At 43.7% G+C, this 21,819-nt stretch overlaps 2 protein-coding genes across 2 annotated transcripts; both read left to right on the top strand.

The window, feature by feature from the left end:
- Nucleotides 1-412: 412 nt before the first annotated feature.
- LOC108702678 (transcriptional repressor scratch 2) lies at nucleotides 413-12,862 on the top strand. Its single transcript, XM_018238286.2, has 2 exons — nucleotides 413-3,281; nucleotides 7,693-12,862. The coding sequence occupies exons 1-2, from the start codon at nucleotides 3,125-3,127 to the stop codon at nucleotides 8,391-8,393; spliced, it is 858 nt and encodes a 285-aa protein (XP_018093775.1). The 5' UTR covers nucleotides 413-3,124; the 3' UTR covers nucleotides 8,394-12,862.
- Nucleotides 12,863-14,608: 1,746 nt separating this feature from the next.
- Nucleotides 14,609-17,005, top strand: LOC108702679 (sulfiredoxin-1). Its single transcript, XM_018238287.2, has 2 exons — nucleotides 14,609-14,930; nucleotides 15,946-17,005. The coding sequence occupies exons 1-2, from the start codon at nucleotides 14,790-14,792 to the stop codon at nucleotides 16,147-16,149; spliced, it is 345 nt and encodes a 114-aa protein (XP_018093776.1). The 5' UTR covers nucleotides 14,609-14,789; the 3' UTR covers nucleotides 16,150-17,005.
- The last annotated feature ends 4,814 nt before the right edge of the window (nucleotides 17,006-21,819 follow it).

The raw sequence follows: 21,819 nt of genomic DNA on the forward strand, positions 1-21,819 counted from the left end.
GTGAGTACCCATCATAACCTCTAGATGCAGCTGACACATTAAGCTTTGGTTGAACAATTTGGTAAAAGAGCTTTATAAGTTTAGTTGCGTGGCAGTGTTATGTGCAGATGGGCATCTGACCAGACCACTTAGTCAGTAACTACAGTATATTAGTAATTTCCAGCGCCTGAAGCGAACATGAGATGTTCAGGCCTTTTTATTGGACAATACTACAAGTTTTTTTTTGGGATTTGGTTCAGAATTCAGCCACATTCCAGTCCGAAAATGTATGAGCACTAGATGGCATCACACCTGTTTTCATATGGCATGGTTCTAGCACTTCATAAAAAGTAGAACATTTGTTGGGCCTTTTCCTCTTGGCTGCAAAGCCTTAAACCTATACATATTGGCCTCAGCAATGCTGAGAGCTTGAGGCCTCCCCTTGCCCTTCTTTCAGAAATTATTTTGCCTGTGGGGGTGAGAACCTGAATAGGAAGTGCTGGGAATTATTTCCATACAGCTGAACTCCCACAGCTCAGTATTAGGAGGCCACTGACTCATTCCTTGTGTTGGAAGGAGGCACTTCCTTGAGTGAAAGGCTTAGTGGGGATGATTGCAGCTATTATCCCACATTATCTCAACCCCATGGCTCTGGGAAACCATTTCCCTCCTTCCCCCTTTTCCTTCCCCTGGATTTTCCTTCAGAGCTTTACATCTAATTACTTCACGTGATCCACCTCAGCCTGGGGAGAGGCTTCACAACTAGGGCATGAGTAATGTCATGTCTTTCTGTTGCCAGCAATAACCTGCACATTCCCAGGCCCAGAGAGAGAGAGAGGCTATGAGTGAGAGACAGAGGCCTGGGGTAATCCCACACTCAGTGTGAAATAGACAGAACAGCTAGAGACAGGGCAAGAAAGAGAATGGGAAGAAAACAGAACAGAAAGGTAAGACTGAGCAGGGAGGAAACAGAGCAGGAAAGAGACAGAGTGGGAGGGTGATGGAACAGGAAGGAGACGGAGTAGGAAGGACATCGAGCGGGAGAAAAGACCAAGCAGAAAAGGGACAGAGCAGGAAAGAGACAGAGCAGGAAGGACACAGAGTGGGAAGGAGACAGAGTGGGAAAGACACAGAGTGGGAAGGACATAGAGCAGGTAGGACACCAAGCAGGAGAAGAGACAGAGCAGAAATCAGACAGAGTGGGAATGAAACAGAGCAGGAATGACACAGAGTGGGAAGGAGATGGAGCAGGAACAACACAGCCCAGGAAGAAAAAGACAGAGCAGGAAAGAGATAGACTGGGAAGCAAAGACAAGGCAGCAAGGACACAGAGCAGGAAGAAGAGACAGAGCAGGAAAGAGACTGAGTGGGAAGTTGAGACAGAACAGAAAGGAGCAGAGCAGAGGGTGAAGGAGACTGAGCGGAAACTGAGCGGGAAGGAGAAAGAGCAGGAAAAATACAGGGTGGAAAGGAGACAAAACAGGAAGCAGTTTTACATTATTGGGTGCTACATCATTCTTATACATTTCAGTGGGTATAATAGAGAAGATAATAACTATGTTTGCCATTTGGTAAAGAATTGGGATATGATGAATCCCAAGTTAGGGTTTTGTAAGTACCTATACAGTATCTATATATCTAAACCAACTTTAGAAGTGATCTTATATGGTTTGGTTTCTTGCTCATAAGACTCCCTCTTGACTATTGGAAGCAATGTGAGTTTGGACTACACATTTCCCTTCATTATTCTGGCACATATGGTGTAGAAATTATACAGAAACAGAGCACAATATATGTCCTTGTTCTCTTACAGCAGAAAGTGCTAAGATTTCTTTCTTTCTACTATTTACTTGTATGAAGGATTTTGAAAGATCCCTTTATCCTGGCGAAAAGCAAGGATTCATTATTAATCTTATATATTTGTCTATTTTTAATGAGTATTGCCCATTGCCCAGATCATAGATTTTCTTCCCACAAAACCAACTCCTTGTAAACCCAGAAGCACCAAGGCATCCAAAAAAATCGGGTAGAAAAGGAACCACATGGCATAACCTATGGGTGATATCAGGGCAGTGGGCAGAGGTATGGGGGGATTTCGGGGTGAAACAATTGTACCATCAGAGATTTAGCTCCATTGACTCTTATGTGACAAACAAGTGTAATGTGAAATCTGACAACAAAACCTCTGCCCCCTCCATTGTTAGAGAAATCAGGGGTCAGTGTTTATTGCCCACCTTAGTAGAGTTGGAAATGGAGATGCTCCCCTCCCCCCACTGCCATATGGACTTTCTCTCTGTCATTTCACAGGCTGTTAAAACACACTGGTTGCACCAGGACAAAGGAATCATCTTGGCAATGCCAGCTATCCTTTCATCCTGATGCCACTTCCTCTGCAATGTCCCAAATTTGCCTTTTCCCCACTTGTGGCTGATGCCCCCGCTCCTTCCACCCGCAGGCACCTCCTGTTCCAAATGCCACGTCCCTGGCTTTAACTGTTCTCTCCCACATACCTCAACCTGCTGGTACCTACCACTCTAGCTATTCCCCTTCTATATCTGCCCTGTCTGCTCTCCCTCAGGTACCTCCACCTGCATGCACCCCCTGCTCCACCTACCACTCCCCTCTGACTTTAGCTTTGCTATCTGTTTCCCCCCGGGTTTTGTCCACCTTCAGGCACCTCCTGCTCCCCCCAATATTCTTCCCCAATATTGCTCCTGCCAGAGAAAGTTGAATTCCAAGGAGGGAAGTTTCCCTGTTGAACTGTTGAGTCTATAAATCCCTTTCTCCCATTGTATAAAGCGCATTAGTGACTTGCCTGCTTTGTCTGTGCAGGGAGAGTGGGCTGAGTGTGTCTGTGTGTGCACAGCCGGTTCATTGGTAATGTGATGATTGTCCTGGGGGACATTTGATGGATTAGAGAGCTAAACAGCTCCATTGCAAGGCACCACCTGATGTCAGGCTGCGTCCCATATAAAGAGAGGCTGAGTGCTGAGCTCAGCTATTGCTGCCAGTCCCCCCTCCTCCCTCCATCCCTCTCTCTGTCTCCCTCACTGCAGAAAGTCAGAGCTGTCCAGTGCTGAATGTGTTCCACCATCCCCAGGCTGACAAAGAGGCACCCCAGGAATCCCCAGTAAGGACTCCCGCCATGCCCCGCTCCTTCCTAGTCAAGAAGATTAAATTAGACGACTTCTCTTCCACTGGGATTGCTGCTTCTAATTATACTCACTTTGATGATCCTTGTGTTCTGGGGCAGACGCTCTCCAGCGCTGTAGGAAACTTGGGGGTCACTGTTGCTGAAGATGGTAAGTACTTTGGGCTCATGGGATTTTGGAGTGAGTGTCTTGCTTAATGAAAGGGGTACATGTGTCGAGGAGAAACCTCTTAGCGTTGCTTTTTGCAGAGGGGTCCTCCTGCTGTCCCATTACGTACTGCATCTGCTGACCTGCCATCGGAGTGATACAAAGGGGCTCAGCAGCAGTTGAGATTTGTGTAGATGGGACAGGCTGGATATTATTGTTGGTTATGACCTGGTGTACACAACCCTTTAGCCAATGTGTGTGTTGGTGTGCATGCATAGCCTAAATACAGTGTGGGTTGTGAGTGGGCATAGCCATAGGTACAATGTGTGCAGGTATAGCCATAGAGAAAAATGTAATTGTGTGTAGGCATTTATTTATACAATGTGTGTTGCAGTGCAAGCATAGACATAGATACAATGTGTTTGTGTAAAAGACATAGCCACATATACAATGTGTGTTGTAGTGCAGGCATAGCCATATATACAATGTGTTTGTGTATAGGCATAGCCAGTCACATAAACAACGTGTGTTGTAAAGCAGGCATGCTATAGATACAATGTGTGTTGTAGTGAAGGCATAGCCATAGATACAATGTCTGTTGTAGTGCATAGATACAATGTGTGTTGTAATGCAGGGATGCTATAGATACAATGTGTGTCGTAGTGCAGGTATGCTGTAGATACAATGTGTTTGTGTTAAGGCATAGCATACATTTAGTGTATGTTGTTGTGCAAATATAGTCATAGATACAATGTGTGTAGTTGTCAAGGATAGATTTACAGTATTTCTAATGAATGAGCCCAAGGCATGGAACCTTTCTAGTACAGGGGGCACAGTGACTTCTCAATCTGCTGTTCCTCCAATCACCTGTAGAGTAAGGATGGAATCAATGACCTTGCTTGGATGTATTTGGACTATTTATGCCTCTAAAAGGAGACAGTCATTCCTGCAGTGGGACTCATAGGGATGAATGCCATAGCTGTGTGTGTGTGGGGGGGGGGGAAGGAGGCAGGGGGAGGGGGATCTTTGCCTTCTCTAGGGACCTCATTGTTCATGCGGCAGCCAAAAGGCTTTCTCTAAGAGAAAGAGGCATCATCTTCCGGAAAGAGAAGCAGTTCTGCCTGGTATAAGTGAGGCATAACAGCAGGGTCAGCACAGGTTTCATTCCTTTTTTTTCTATGCGGTGGCATAATGAGTGGAGCTGGGAATAGATGGAGAGAATCCCCCAGACAATAACATTGTTCTGCTGCTTCAGATTTGTGGGTTGCAGCAATTCCTACAAATCTGCAAGCGATGCACATTTGCTCAGAGCTGAGACGCTGCTGTCAGGCTTGGAGGCTTCTGAGCTCAGCAACTTGCATGGCCTGGGATGAAGTAAGCCCACAGGTTATTAAACCATCTCCCTGCAGTGTAGCACCCCAGAATTGCACTCTCAGCTTTCCTGCTTTTTGTCATACACAGGGCCAGCTTGTGGGTGAAAGTGGGCAGGGGCACAAGCCTGAGCCAAGTTTTATATTGTGTCTCTGCACTGAAGGGAATCTCCTAATTAAACCCATCAGTTATTTACACAATCTATTGGCCAGACAAGCCAATCTCACCAACAGCACAGCACCATTATACCTTGATGGCTCAAATCAATATCCATAGTCTCCTGTGCCAGGATGCCAATAGGAACAAAGCCATCAACAGACAAAGAGTTCAAAAGTCCCTGCTGTAAAGTCCCGACTTTGATCTCACATTGTACCCTCTGTACCATTGATTTATACCCTATACACAGAGTGTGCAATGCTCACGGCATCCTCCCACCCTGTAACATAGACTTATATCCTAAATATGCAAGACTCATTGAACCCTTGCACCCTTTACCATAAGCATATCCTGTACACAGAATGTGCAATACACACAGCAGCACCCTCCCACTCAGCACTGTAGATTTATATCCTAATCCACATGGCATCCTTCCACCCTGTACCATAGATTTATATAATATACAGTATACCATCAGAACTTGGGGACCCGTATCAATATCCACAGGATGCCAATGGGAACAAAGCCAGAAACAGACAAAGAGAGTTCAAGTGTCCCTTCACTAAAGACTGAAGTTTGATGTCACATTATACCCCATACCCCCTGCACCATAGACTTACACCTTATACACAGAGTGAGCACATGACACTCTGTCCACCCTTTACCATAGATTAATATCCTATACAGAAAGTTTACGACATACAGAGTGACACTCTATACATCTCTATATCATGTACAGACTAATATGTAGTAATATAATATGTAACATGTTCCCCCAAACCCACGCTGAGCTCATCCTTGCAGTCGCTATTGCAGGGTCTGTGCCAATAAATGCTAGTAAACATCACATGCTCGTCTGGTACTCCTACGTTATTGGTTTGGTAGATGGGAATGGCAATGGGTTTCCAAATCATCAGTTACTCACTCGAAACGGCCTCATTTCTCAGTTCTTATGACAGATGAAGCTGGAGAAGAACTGGTGCAATATTGCAATGATTTGCTAGACTATAAATGTTTGTGTGTGAGATGAATATGGGCACTCTCTCCGTGCTGATGCAGGATAAAGCTGTGACATACAGATATATATATATATATTATATATATATATATATATATATATATATATATATATATATACACATACTGTATATATATATATGTGTGTGATATATATGGGCAACCTTGGGTTTAACACTTTCTGTGCTGGTACAGTAACAGTGACATAGGGAGAGAGAGTTATTTGATGAACCTTGTTTTTAACTCTCTCCATGCTGCGCAGCTAAGCACTGACACAGAAGAGCAGTGGGGCAGAGGAAAGCACCTGACAGAGATTTGTACTTGAAAACAACCTTGGTCTGTGTTCCAGGGAAGTGTGAAAACTGCTTAAGCAGCATTTCCTTTTCTCCTCCCCATCTGTGAGCGTGTGACTCTGGAAACCTTCAGTAATACAAGGGCAGAAACAGGATAGGACAGAAGGAGGTTAGGACAGAAGGAAGACAGACCAAAGCTCACAAATATATAGAGAATGGGGAATTTGGCCCCTGGACTAACCCAGACAGGACAGGGACATCATTTCATATACTGTTTGATTCCTCTTGTGTTACTGACTCATCTACCCTACTACCCCATCTACTGATTTCTGCTTTGCTACTAACTGATCACCCTTTGTTACTGATCCTTCTTATGCATCTGACTGATTCACCCAAGTTATTGACTGATTCCTTTAAGTTACAGACTGATACCCCCATGTTATTGACTGATACCCCTGTGATACTGACTGATTCCTCTGTTTTACTGACTGTTCTCCTGACTGACCCCTTGTGTTACTGACTGATCTTTTCTTTGTTGCTGCCTGATGCCCCTGTGTTACTAACTGATGCCCCCTTATTTTGTTACTGAATGATTCTCCTATGTTATGGACTGATCCCTGATCTGACTAACTGTTCCTTGAAATGCTACTTAAGGATTCTTCTGCATTACAGGCTGTTCTCCATTAGATTACTGACTAGTCACCCTTAGGGTTGCCACCTTTTCTTGTAAAAAATACAGGCCTTCCGATATTTTTATGCATTTCTTCTATTCTTCTATATACTGAGCGATCCATCTAGTGCAACTGATTTTCTTGTGTTGATCCCTCAAGTGTCATTGACTAATTTTCTCAAGATTTGACTTATTCCTCATGTTTTACTACTGCCCCCCCCAGTTACTTACTGATCCATACAGTGCTCCTGACTTGTTTTCCTGTGCTACTGACTGTTCCCCATTGTGTTATTTACTAATCACTACTGTGGTTCATACTGATGCCCTCTCCTGCCTTACTGACTGCCCCTTCCCATATTACTCATTGCAATACTCCTGTGTCACTGACTGATTCAGCAAAGTTACTGGCTGATCTCTTGTGTTACAGACTGATTCCCCTGTGTTACGGACTGATTCCCCTGTATTGCTGACTGATTCCCCTGTATTGTTGACTGATCCCTGCTGTGCTACTGACTGTTTCCCCTGTATTTCTGACAGATTTTGCTGTGATTTTACCTGATTTCTCTTGTGTAAATGACCCCTCTTGTGCTACTGACTGCTTCCCCTGTGTTACTGACTGCTTCCCCTGTGTTATTGACTGATCACAGTTCTACGCAATATGTTGGCGCTATATAAATACATGTTAATAATAATAAAATCTCTCCTATGCTAATGAATGATTTCCTGTTTGTCTGTCTGATTCCCCTGTGTTACAGCATGATCTCTCCTGTGTTACTTGCTGATCCTAACATTATGTTACTGACTGATCCTGCCTGCGCTACTAACTAAATCCTCTGTGTTACTGACTGATTCCCCTACAGATTATCAAAATGTTGCAAATTTAAATATGCTTTTTTTCTTTCTCCAGGCTTCATTCCACACTGTATCACATCGTCGAAATATCAAGTGGGAAAAAAAGCAGAGGGGAAATTTGCATCCTCAGACCCCGACTATACCCAGGTGCACGATGATTATAGCGATCCCGACAGTCCCCAGTCCAGCCTCTCTACAGGGTATTTCAGTGGTGAAACTGCAGTCACGGACAGTTACTCTATGGATGCCTTCTTTATTTCAGATGGGAGATCAAGGAGGCGCAGTGAGAGTCGTGGGGGCCAGCGACATATATGCAGCGAATGTGGCAAAACTTATGCCACCTCCTCAAATCTCAGCCGGCACAAGCAAACCCACCGCAGCCTAGACAGCAAAATGGCCAAAAAATGCCCAACTTGTGGCAAAACCTACGTGTCCATGCCAGCCTTAGCAATGCATATTCTGACTCACAATTTGAAACATAAGTGTAACGTCTGTGACAAAGCATTCAGCAGACCATGGCTTCTGCAGGGGCACATGCGCTCCCATACTGGTGAGAAGCCGTTTGGCTGTGCCCATTGTGGTAAGGCCTTTGCTGACCGTTCTAACCTCAGAGCTCACATGCAGACTCACTCAGCGTTCAAACACTACAAGTGCAAACGCTGCGACAAAACCTTTGCCCTCAAATCCTATCTCAACAAACATTATGAGTCGGCCTGCTTTAAGGGCTCAGACCACGAGTGTGGCATTGATGAGTGATGTGCTGATGGGCGCACCCCACAAGAACATGGCACAATATGTAACCCTACTGGTGGTACTGCAAACACCAAATTAGGGTACCTGGGACAGATGTGAATAACACTTTCCCTATTGCACTTGGCAATAACTGGCAGCTCAGCAGTTCCAGGCTAGAGACTCATCATATTCCACCTCTTCATCTCTCCAGAGAAACAAGAGGCACTGCTGTATGTCTCCAACTGTGCAATAAGGACGCTTCTCCTCTTTTATACTGACACTTCTCCTGCTAAGCTCTTATTCCTGAGTGCACATGCTCCGTGCTCTCATGCACCAGATCCATTGCTCGTGGAATAATCTCAAACGCAACACTCCACAAATCTCTTGTTTTAGTACAAAACTGAATCCAACATTCAAGTAGAATCAACAGAATTTAGCAACTCTATATGCCAAGAAAACAGATCACCTTAAAACTCTTGGCCCCTTCATATGGGCAGTGTTTAAAGGCCACATGGTATTGAGAGTTTTGGATTTGGTCTGGCTGAATACTATGGCTTGCATACTGTACATGGTTTGGAATACTTTAGCCAAGTATGCAAAAGAATGTTCAAAGTGGGCCAAATCCAGAGTTAAATCTTGAGCTTGTTGCATCCCTTGAATGTGATTGATTTACTGTCTTACAGAGGGGCTACACATTAGACTCATGCTCTTCCTCTACCCTTTAGTATTTATTTGAAGTATTAGAGAGGGGCAACACATTAGACTCAGTCTCTTCCTCTACCCTATAGTATTTATTTGCAGTATTAGAGAGGGGCAACACAATAGACTCATGCTCCTCCTCTGAACTTTAGTATTTATTTGGAACATTAGGCAGGGACTACATATTAGCCGTGTGCTCTTTCTCCACCCTATAGTATTTCTTTGGAACAGTTGGAAGGGGCTACTTATGAGACTCACGCTCTTCCATTGGTTCATAGTATTTATTTGGAGTATTAGGGAGGGGCACCACATTAAACTTATCTTCCCCCTCATAGTATTTATTTGATGCACTGGGAGTTACAGATATGCTCTTCCTTTCCACCATAGTATTCATTTGGAGCATTTTAAAGGGGGCTTCTTATTATACTCATGCTATTCCTATGCCTTATAGTATTTATTTGGAATGTTAGATGCATGCTCTTCCTCCACTCTATAGTATTTATTTGGAGCATCTTTTAGTATTTATTTGGAATATTAGGGAGGGTTTACACATTATGCTCATGTGCTGTTCTTCCACCCTACAGTATTTATATGGAGCATTAGAGAAGGGCTACTCATATGTTGCACCGCTTTCTTACAGTAATTATATGAGCATTATTGAGGGGCTACACATTATGATTCATAATGCTCCTCCCCTTACACAGTATGAATAAGTAAAGGGTGTGACTAGGGTATTATGCCTTAGCTCTACAGTATTTATAATATACAGAGTTTTATTAATGTATTATTTTGCAGGAAGATATTTTCTTTTGTGCCATAAACCTCTGGTGCCACAGAGTTTGTTATGCCGTTGGTGATATAGAAGTAGCACAAAATCCAAATATCCCCGGGCACTTTTCTTTTCAGCCTGTGCACTTTGTGGCGGTGAAACTGGAAATAAATGGGCATCAATGGGCTCAATCACTGCAAGGCGATGGCATGTGCACCGCATTTACTAATATGAAATAACCACAAGGAGATATATAGTGTACCCCACATTCTGGTATTTCTCTCTCACGCATAATCACTGTTCTTAAAACTGGAGACCAGGCCCAAGTGATATTAGGTGAAATTGACTATTTTAGGATCATACGTCAACCCTCGACCATTTCATCATCCAATGAGGGAATACTATTGCCTGGGACCCCAAGAACATTGATCGCAACGGAACCTTTGCAGCTGCCTATTTATATACAATGCGTTTATATTATTTATTTATTTATTTGCTAGGGTTTGTTAGATTTTTTTATGAATATGGGGGTGGGGAATATATATATATATTTGGCGCCATTCTGGGCGATGTTTACAGGCCGGAGATGTGTGTTTCAGCAGAAACCATCTAAATGCATTGAAAAGTCTTCCTCCAGGGTCTCCCAGAACTGTATGCTTTCTGCATGGAAAAGTAGGGTGCTCATTCCCATGATGCCTGTGGGAAATGTAGCACACAACTATGCAATTACTCTGTGACTTTACCTCAGTCCAGCTAAGAGGAAGCCAAACTCTTAGGAACTACCCTTATCAACTCTTGCATTTCAAACTGGGTTTGTCAGGAATACGGTCACTAATGTAATTCTAACATCAAGACCTAGGAATGATGCCCCCACTAACAGCCAAAAGACAAAACTTGCATGAAGGACCCAAGAACAAACTTTGCTACCCCCACAGTCAGAACCCACATTCAGAACCTAGAAGACATGATAACAGCACTGGACATGATAGGAAAGGCACCAATCATACCCTACAATCTAGGTCTCAGGAGACCCAAGTAATTTACCTGGTTAAGGAAAAATAGCATAGCCCTTGCTAAAGCCACAATCTAAATTTCAGGTCCCTGCGGACACTGCATAGGGTCCACTAGTGCCCCGCTCTTAAACCTAGATCTCAGGGGAGACCTCAAGTAAGTTCTCTCAGATAAAAAACTATCCCAGCCCTGTTACATCCTTGCTCCATCACCAGCAAACATCTTCATACCCTACACCCTCTATAGATCACACTTTTGTTCAGTCTCCCCTTGTGATCAATGATCCCAATAATGATCTCAATGATGAAATTATCATGTGATGACCTGTATCAGTACTGATGTCGCCTGAGTTATTAAATTCCTAACCAATAGTGGCTTCCCAATATACACAACTGGTTTCAGGTTCTGAGGGGAAGTGGCACAGATACATGTGACCTTATAAATCATGTTAAGGATGTCTAAGCTAAACTAGTACCGTTTAACCTCTGGCTCTCCATCTTAATGTTTAAAGTAGGCGCTCCCATGTAGTCTATTGCCTGCTAGAGTCACTGAAAGCCAACTTACAGACTGGATTTAGGAGGGGCGCTCTTTGTGCATGTTATAGAAGCACAGTGTAGTATTTTTTAGAGAAGCAGATATAGTTTTTGTACTTCTGTTATATGCAAGTAGCAGGACAGATGCACTTACCTACACACTAATTGGTCTAGGACTGTGTCTTAGATCTGTGTACAGTGGCAAGCACTCCCTGCTTGCTGCTCATGTAAACATGTATTGCCATTAATGGGGAAAAGAATAACATGGTGCCTTGTGGTTACCCAGCACCCTTCTATATAGCCGAGCTGTACGTCTGTCTTTATTTGGGTACAAGCACAAGGGGAGATTTGTCGCCTTCGTTTAAATCTACGCGACTGTGACCATCAAATCTTCACGAAATGCAATAAACTAAATCGCTGTTGGGAAAACATACACGGCACCTAGTTGGTAAAGTGATGCTTCTCTTATACAGGACCCTGTAGGGGACAACAGAAAGAATGCAGCTTCTCTGCGGAGCGCTGGGCTGTATGTAGCTGGGTAACTAATGTATAGTGATTTACTGGCCAACATATACGTAAACCCACTTAAGGCTTTTGGAATTCATTCCCCTACTTATAAGCACTGCTTGCCTTCTATTCTTCCCCTTAATTTTATATACAATAGAGTAGCAATCTCTACCTACCTCTATCTATGTTGTATTTGTTTAGATACATATGGGTGGGAGTTGCCATACTGGGGTATTCTCTATAGTGAGAAGGACAATAAAGACAGCACTCAAATTGGGAATACTCTGAGTGCACTTGCTTTTGGGGCTAAATCTCTACAGGTGTCAGTACTGGCAATAAATTAAGCATCTATAGTCAGTATTGCAGCACTGGGGTCCTGGGTTTGATTCCAGGCAGGAATCATGTTCCTTCTGTGTCTACATCTGCTTCCATCACATATATACCAGCAGGATGACTGGCTCCTGATACAATTGTCCCTTCTGTGTGTGAGTGTGAAAGGGACCTTAGATTGTAAGCTCACAGGGGCAGAGACTGATGGGAATGGCAGAGGGACCTAAGATTGTAAGCTCACTGGAACATGGATTGATAGGAATATAATAGGGACCTTAGACTGTAAGCTCCACTGGGGCAGGGACTAATTGGAAATGTGATATGGGCCTTTAGATTGTAAGCTCACAAGGGCAGGGATTGGGTGTCCTATATAAATAAAGGTAAATAAAAGGCAATACTCTGGGCCTATGTCCCATCCCATGTAACCAAACCCCCCTTCCTCAAATAGGTACACCCCAACGTGCCAGGTAGTGCCCCTGTCCTGCCATCCTGTCATATCTACCGTGTAAATAGCAAGAGAGCAATAATTTGCAGTGCATGCCTCCTTCCCTTCCATGTGAGATAAGGACATAGCCCTGGGTTCCAGTGCTACGGACTCTTATTTATTGTGATGCAAATCAGGGAGAATAAAGATCTGAATATTTGCCTTTTAGTCTCATTTGCTTTGTATAAGATTCTCCTTCCTAATCTGAGAGGGGGAGGATCCTGAATGCTGGCGGGGGAGCTCATTTCCATAACAAAGGGGGTTGCATATGGTGCGTGTGGGGTGATCTCTGATGATTACATGCTAATTAGTCCCCACACAGCTCTCTAACACTCTAACACACCAGCTGTCCCCTGCATTATTTGGGGGAACCGTTTTAGAGAAAAGTAACAGGGTATCCCAGTTTGGATTAAAAAAAAAAGTCAGTCTGGGTATAAGGGAATCCATTACCCGCAGATCTGGCTTAAATTTCCTCTGATTTCCTTGGGTTTGGAATTAAAAAAAATGCAGCACAGGGTGACAAAGCAGCCAAGACATGAGGGGGCACAAAGATGAGGACTGGGGAGGCAACAGGTAATGATGCAAGGGAAGCAGCATTGTGATACAGGGTGAAATTCACTTCACCGCAGATTGCCAACGGCTTCCTTTTAAAATACAAGTGAAGTAACTAGATTTTACTGAGCCTCACAGCAAATAAATTTTAGGGCCCCCAACATATCCAGAGGTTGACCTGTTTCACTAATATATGTTGAAATTGAGCATTGTTTGAGCGTCATGGGGCCCCTACACCTACTGGGTCCCCCTGCAGCCACAGTGTGTGCTTCCTCTGTAGTTACACCTATGAAAGTGGCAAATTCATGGCATTGGACCTTTAGGTACTTTGATGTGTGTCGGGTTCCTGGGGGATGCTTATTTGGCACAAAAAATAGGTTTTGCTCTCATCCCACCTTTTTGCAAGATCTGGGTCCAATCAATCACCACAACTGTAAAAACAATCTTCTGACTCCCCCCGAAGCTGTTTTAGTGGTCCAAGCACACTCATCATACATAGGGTTGCCACCTGGCCGGTATTTTACAGGCCTGGCTGGTAAAAATGATGGTTGATCCCAATGTTATTAATATGGAAAAAAGATAAATATATAGGAAGGCCGGTATTTTTTTCCAGAAAAGGTGGAAACCCTAATCATACAATAAAGGTAGGTAGGAGGACCATATGAAAGCTCACTTCTGTTTTAGAAATGTGTGGAATGAGTAAGGACAGGAAAATAAACTGGCAAAGAAGGGCATATGGCAGCAGTAGAGCAAGATGGAGACAGCAGGATCCTTACCCTTCTTTACCCTTTTTCCCTTATCTTTGGAGGGTCCCCACTGATATTGAGCTCCCTAAGAGAATAATTCCTCGGTTAGAACCAGGTGCAGGATAAAATAACACCCGTGCGCACACATCCTTGGGACCCATCAGAGCCACAACATTAGCAAATTGCAGGTGGAACAATATCATAGTCTGCACCTCGGCCTGGGCACAGAGGAAAAATGCCCCCACCGCTCAATACCAGATTAATACTTAATGATAATTGCGAAGTATGCAGCATGAGGCTAATGTCACAATTTTTTTTTTATGTGTCGACCCAATCTGCCCCAGTGCTGTGATCATTGACAGGATCTGCCTATCACTGCTTTCATGACACAGATTTCAGTCCCTTGTGTGCCCATTTTATATGTACTTCTGTAACCTTTATCTGGCTTTCCCTGTATCATATATCTCTGTGCCCACCTTGTGCTTACCATGGCCTTGTGGGCGTGGCCCAGTGTAGTGCCCATGAGTAGGCGCCCAAAGTGTGAGTCATGGTTTTCTAAATATTTTAACAATTAGCTATCTTGTGAAATTCCATGTTCTGTTAGTATTCTGCTTCCCTGTAATGTTGATGGAACATTCCTGTTCTGCTGACTCACTGTGAATAGGCTGCACCACTCTGGGTGGTGGGGAGAAGACACAGTACTTGAGCTGAACAGCGCACACACAGACAGGCAAGGCAGGGGATACATTTGGATTCCTGCGTTAAAAGATCCCAATCTAAACTCAATCAATGAGTGACTCGCAGGGAAATCGTAGTGTCCATACCAGCATTATTTCCACTGTCTACAATATTCCGATGAGGGTCCTCATCCGACCCTTGCCCTCAATCCTGGATGAAAGCAAAGTGCAAAGCCTCATGGAAACATTACAGGTGAGAACAGCCAACAGTAACAGCATGCCAAGTATAGCCTAACCCAACAGGTGCACTAACTGTATCTCAGGTACAGCCTTATCCTACAGGTACAGTAACCCCAGCTACAGCCTAATCCTACAAGTATACTTAATGCATCTCAAGTACAGCTGTATCCTACAGATATACTTAATGCATCTCAAGTACAGCCTTATCCTACAGGTACACTAAGTGCGTCTCAGGTACAGACTTATCCTATAGGTATACCTAATGCATCTCAGGTACAGCCTTATCCTACAGATACAGTAACAGTGTAAGTAACAATAATACATGTATATTTATACCTAGCAGGTCAGACAGTGTTTCTTCCTCTTTTTTACATACATCCACCCCCAACTGACTGAGCTCATGTGACATGGGTGTATTTTCCCTTTATTTAATATTAGTATGTATGAGAAACCATAATACATGTTTATTTATATCTGACAGGTCACACAGCATTATGCATTTATATCTATACAAGCCCCCCCCCCATTGACTGAGCTCATGTCACACATGGGGGATATTTTCCTGTTAAACAGGACCGGTCACCTTAAGAAATAATTCTAAATGCTAGTTTGATATTAGTCAAACAAAATAAACTTAACTTACACTATAAAAATATTTAAATCTTGTTTTTTGTAGTCTTGCCTAAGGCATAGAGGTAGGGCAGGCAATATATGATTAACAGCTGAGATTTTGCAGGTATGAAGGTTTTAATAAAAAACATGGGTTTCATGTTTAATTTGAAAAGTAATTTTATTATACAGATTTAAATATGTGGGTGACCAGTCCCTTTAAATATCCAGTACCCTGAGCCAGTGAGCGAGACGCACAAGGTTTTGTTGAAGACCCCAGTAGGGGAGATTCTCAGAATTTGTGCCCTAGAGATTCCAGCTAAGCACTGTTGCCCCAGAGGGGGAAATTCTGGCTGACAAATATTACCCCAGGCCCAGAGGGGGAGATTCAGGTTGAGCACTGTTACTGTTTCTTACAGAAAGACGACGATCTTGTACCACCAATCGATGTTCTCTGGATCAAGGGGCAGAATGAGGGAGACTATTTCTATTCCTTTGGTGGGTGCCATCGATATGCAGCACACCAACGACTGAACAAGGAGACCATTGCTGGGAAGATCATCCAGTCCACTGTCAGTGATTTACGGACTTACCTGGGAACCAGCACTCCTGATTTACTCTAACACAAACAGCACAATAGGTAGGGGGTCTCTCAGAATCTAATGTTTCCCTACTGGATGAAGTGCAACTCAAGGCTTACTGTCTGGCCATAATAACTGTAACCTGCTCAGATCACAGACACAAGAAACAGCAGCCCATGAACATTCTTGCCCTCCCACCAGGACCGGACTGAGAATTAAAATAGGCCCTGGCATTTCAGGTACACAGAGGCCCAAACAGCCCCCAGCAGCCCACTAAATACTGGCTTTCTATGGGACCTTATAGCAGCCCCTCTGGCATTTGCCAGAACCCACAGATTGCCAGTCCGGGCCTGCCTCCCACCCCCTGGTGCCAAGCAATAGCATACACTGACTTGATCCCAAGTATGTTACTTGAACCCAAGGAATCAACAAGGACCACCAGTTTACCAGCAGTGCCTGGATTTTTGGGATCTTAGAAGGAAGATATAGAAGGAAAGTAACAAACATTTATTTATCATGTTTCATGTTCTCAGCACAAAGAAATTTGTGCAGAGGAACGTAGGCACATAAACTGTGAATCTGGTGCATATTTACATGGTGGGGGGTAAGAGGGCTATTGTGTGTGTGGGCAATATATATTAATAAATGAAAAGGTCCATATCATGTACACAGAGAGGAAACCTGCCACATTATAAGGGCAGATGTATTACATGTTGTGCCAAAGCTGCTTCCAAAGCTGCACACGCATCCAGTCTGGCACTGCAGTACTGAGACAACCCACAGGGTGGCGCCATAAATCCTAGTCCAGGAGTGCCCACACTCCTGCAAGGTCTACTTTTAGTGATTTTGTCCCATCCATAAAAGCATTGTTAGCATTCTGTTCCATGGAAAATATTACTTAAATACTGATTTATGGAAATATTGTATATTCCTATATTTAACAAACAACTATTTCTTATGTCGTAACATATTAAATATCTGAATGAAAAGCATCAAATAGGAGGGTGATTTAGACAAGATGTTTGTTGACAGTGTCTTGAGATCTTCTGATCACCAGCTAAAGGTCTACTGGTAGATCCCAATCTACCTTTTGGGCACCCCTGTTCTAGTCTGTGTTTTTGTCCAAACTAACAAGCAAATAAGGGTTATTCTTTTTACCTAAGATACTTGTTCCTGCAGGGAAGTGATCCCCAACCAGTGGCTCTTGAGCAATATGTTGGATGCTGCTCCCAGTGACCTCAAAGCAGCTACTTCTTTTTGAATTCCTAGCTTGAAGGCAAGCTTTAGTTGCATAAAAAACAGGTTTGCTGTCAAACAGAAGCCTCTAGTAGGCTGCTAGTCTGCACATAGACTACCAATAACCAATCACAGGCCATATTTGGTACCCCGGGAACTTTAAGCATGATTATGTTGCTCTCCAATTTTTACATTTGAACGTGGCTCACAGGTAAAAACAGGATGGGGACCCCTACTGAAGGGCACCAGGCAGTACAGCAGAGACCCTGTGGCAGGAGCAGTACTGACAGCTTTCTCCAAATATGTGCTCTAAAATATGTCCCTAACTGGCCTTAAGGCTGGGCTTACCAGCACAGGCTCCTAGAAGAGTGTTAGTAGACTGAAATAGTGAGACTATGCCTGGTGGGGTTTGTCTGGGGTGCCTCAGATGGCAGGAGACCTGATATCAACCTTTCCACCCCATGTGCTTGCCTTACACCAACAAGAGGTGTAAGGTATTTTACATATTTTTTTTGGAGGCCCAATATTTCTTGCTGCTTATAAAAAGGGCTTTGGATAATAAGAACAGAAGCTGGGGTCAGGCTGTACCTAGACTTTGATTTTTTTAAACTGTTAAATAAAGCCTGTGACCTTCACAGATTTTTGCCATAATATGTCTCTGTGTTTTTAATCGAGTGGTAAAGGCACAACCTGGGGGGATAGGGGGATCCTTGGCCTAAAGAGTTGGAGACATTTACCTAAACCTTGGAGAACTGGTGAAACCCTCCAAAGATTGGAGGCATCTATTTCCCAGGAACCCAGACATAAACAGGGTTTTTAAGTCATGGAAGGTCTTCTAGCTTTAAAAGAAGATATATTTTTCCTTCTTTTTGTCTCTCTTTCCTTCTCCATTATCCCCTTGACCCATTGGTCGTACAAAAGATCTGTCATCCACTCTACTAACGTTAAGAGCTGAATCGTCAGATATGCAGGTAAAAACTGAAAGAATTCTTTAGTTCAATCCGATGATTCAGCATTAACGTTACGATGTTCAGGAACCTTCAAAGGTGTCCAATGAAAACTTTCAGTCCTGCTCGATCAACAAGACAACCAATATCCAAGGCTTTTTACCAATATCAGTCGCCTTGTCTCCCACCACAAATGCAACGATTATCGTATGAATGATCTTTCATACAATAATATCAGTGCATCTAAGGCCACCTTTGCTCTTATATTGTCTCCTAAATTTTTGGCCTTAACCTCCCCCATCAGCCATCTTCTCTCCGCTTCTATATTTCTTATCTCCTCTCCATTTGTCTCTCCACTCCCTAATCCCCTTTCCCTTTCTCATCTCTTCTTTTCTATATTCCCTCCCAACTGCTTAGAATTACTTTTCCCCATTGCCCCTCTTCGAACCCTTTATATATTTCTCCTCCCTATTTGTTTATTTAACCTTAAGGGTCTGGGCACACAAGCAGATTTGGGGAGATTAGTTGCCCGAGCGACAAATCTCCTCTTTTTCAGGGCGACAATCTCCCCGAACTGCCTTCCCCCTGCCCTCCGCCGGCTAAAATGAAAATCGCCTGGGGGAAGGGCGTTTGCCGAAGTTGTCCGAAGTTGTCTCACGAGGAAACTTCGGGCGACTTTGGAAAACAAAGCCCCGTGTGTGCCTTCCCCCAGGCAATTTTCATTTTAGCCGGTTCATGTGGCGAGACCGTAAAGGAAAAGGAAAGGCATTTTTACTCGGGGTTGCCAAAAGTTAGGAATTACAAGTGCTTGTATCTACTTACCTAACATCCTGGGCTGGTGCACCTATCAGGAGAAAACTGCACCGGCACAGGTTTATTCCACTGAGCACCATGGAGCATCTTCCTTCCTTTTCTTCAAATTTTCCGGGGCAGATGCCTGTGCAGTAGAACAAAATAGCTGTCTTTTTCATTAAAGTTCAGCTTTTGATCTACTGTGCATGCACAGCAGCGAGAAGAAAGAAGAAGCAGGAAGAGAATCGCTGGAATAAACCCTGGCTGGTGCAGGTTTCTGCGGTGTCAGGTAAGTAAATAAATCACTTGGGGTGCCTAAATTTTGGCACCCCCAAGTATAACATGCCTTTCATTCTCCTTTAAGCCCATTTCCCTTCTCCTCTCTCCTTCTGTCTTTCATCCCTCTCTTTTCTATTATCCCCCAATTGTTTGGGCTTACTCCCACACCCTCCCTCTTCTGTACCCTTCTACATTTTTCTCCCATTTGTCTCTCTACTTCATAAACCCCTTTCCCTTCTCCTCTCTTCTTCTGTCTCATTCTCTCTAATTTCCTCTTCTGTTGTCCCCCAACTGTATGACCATACTCTCCCCTGTCCTTCCTCTTCTTTCTACTTCTATAATTCTCAACTCCTTCTTATCCTCTCTACTCCCTAACCCCCCTTTCTCTTTTCCTCTCAACTTCTGTCTCTTATTCCCTCTGCTTTCCTTTTCTATTCTTCCCCCAACTGTTTGGCCTTACTCTCCCCTTCCCCCCCCTCTTCTTTCCCCTTTTATATTTCTTCTCTTTTGCCCATTTGTCTCTCTACTCCCTAACCCAATTTCCCTTCTCCACTCTCCTTCTGTTTCTCATCATCTTTTCTCTTCTATTCTCTCCCCAACTATTTGTCCTTTCAGTGTTGTCAGGGAATTAAAGCTGAATGACTGAATACACAAGACAGACCACTGGGCACTCCTGTTATCCTGCGGATCAGTAAAATGATTGGGCTTGTCAGTTTGGATACATGACTACTATTCTCCTGGGCAGCACAGTCCTAGTTCCCTTTGCATGTCCCCCACAAGGTGTCGCTGCTCTCACATCAAGGATTATTAACTAATGAAACCATTATCCCAGGGAACATACGGAAAAAATTGGCCTCGAGGCTGAACTTTCCAGAGATCAGGGTGTTCCTAGGAAGCCACAAATAAACTGCAGGTATTACATTCTTCATTTCTCAGGTCCCTAGACATGTGACCTGGAAACATGTTCTATGGAGAAGGGAAACTGAAGGTTTCCAAACCCCATGGAATTCCATTGTTTGGCCCCTGGGGACCAAAATGGGAGAGTTTAGGGTTTGTTTGGAAAATACAATTTACATAATGCTTCATGTAAACCCTTTAAATGTTAATCTAAGATCATGGGGTAGCTATAAGAGTTTTGGGGCAGGATAAAAGTAACTCCCCTTATTATTGCTGTACAACTCAAAGCATCCAACAGCTTTCTAACCAGGGCTGCGGGAGGGCTGGCACATTTGCATGGGGAAGTGTCTGCCCCAAATTTTTAAACTTAAGAAAAGCAAATGCTCAATAATAGCTTGAGTGCAAGAGACAGAAGGTAACAGGGGTATTAACGGTAGGGTACTATAAATAATTTATCTATTTCTAATTCTTATAAATCCAGACAGCAGGAGGGCCCCTCTATGCCCTGAATATGCTGTGCTACTGACAACCCTATTCCCACCCCGTGATACAGTTCTCTGGGAAACTCAGGCAGCTAGATAGATGCAGTCAATCCCCTGGATATGTAGCCAATCAAATACCTTCCTGTGAGCTTTGGTAAATCCCTTGTTTATTTGTTTAACCTGCAAATAAGAACTGGAACTATTGCATTGAGCAGCCATTGGTGGGAAAATCAGGAAGGCAGCATCCAGTCCTAAAAAAGCCTTAGGTTTCTTTCTGGGAAAAATGTGTCCTTTTTGTGCCCTGGTTTGCACTATCCCACTCCAACTCACCAACAGCGCCTGGGAATGAGGAGAACCTGGACATCACACAATAAATTTCGTTCCTATGCTTCAGCACTAGGATTACAATATATATATAAATACAGTCAGCCAAATGTACACTAAAGATGCTTTATCTTCTTCTGTAAAAAAAACTGATGTCTGTTCCATCTTGTCCCTCCTGTCCCCATTTTGCCCCTACTGTCTCCATCTAATCCTACTGTCTCCATCTTGTCATCGTTTTGTCCTACTGTCTCCAACTTGCCCTACTGTCACCATTTTGTCCAACTGCCTCTATCTAACCTACTGTCTCCATCTTGTCCTATTTTCTCTAGCTTCCCCTACTGTCGCAAACTTGCCCTACTGCCTCCATCTTGCCCTACTGTCTCCATCTTACACTGCTGTCTTCATCTTGCCCTACTGCCTTCATCTTGCCCTTCTGTCTCCATCTTACTTTACTGTTTCCATCTTGTCCCTACTGTCACCATCTTGTCCTACCGTACAAATCTTGTCCTATTGTCTCCGTCTTGTCCTACTCTCACCATCTTGTCTTAATGCCTCCCTACTGTCCCAATCTTACACTGCTATCTCCTTCTTGTCCTTCTATCTCCATCTTACTCTACTGTCTCCACCTTGTCCCTGCTGTCACCATCTTGTCCTACTGTGACCATTTTGTCCATACTGTCACCATCTTGTCCTACTGTCTCCATCTTGTCAATACTGTCAACATCTTGTCCTACTGTCTCCATCTTGCCCTATTG

The sequence above is a fragment of the Xenopus laevis genome, chromosome 9_10S (genome assembly GCF_017654675.1).
Source record: "Xenopus laevis strain J_2021 chromosome 9_10S, Xenopus_laevis_v10.1, whole genome shotgun sequence".
NCBI classification, from domain to species: domain Eukaryota; kingdom Metazoa; phylum Chordata; class Amphibia; order Anura; family Pipidae; genus Xenopus; species Xenopus laevis.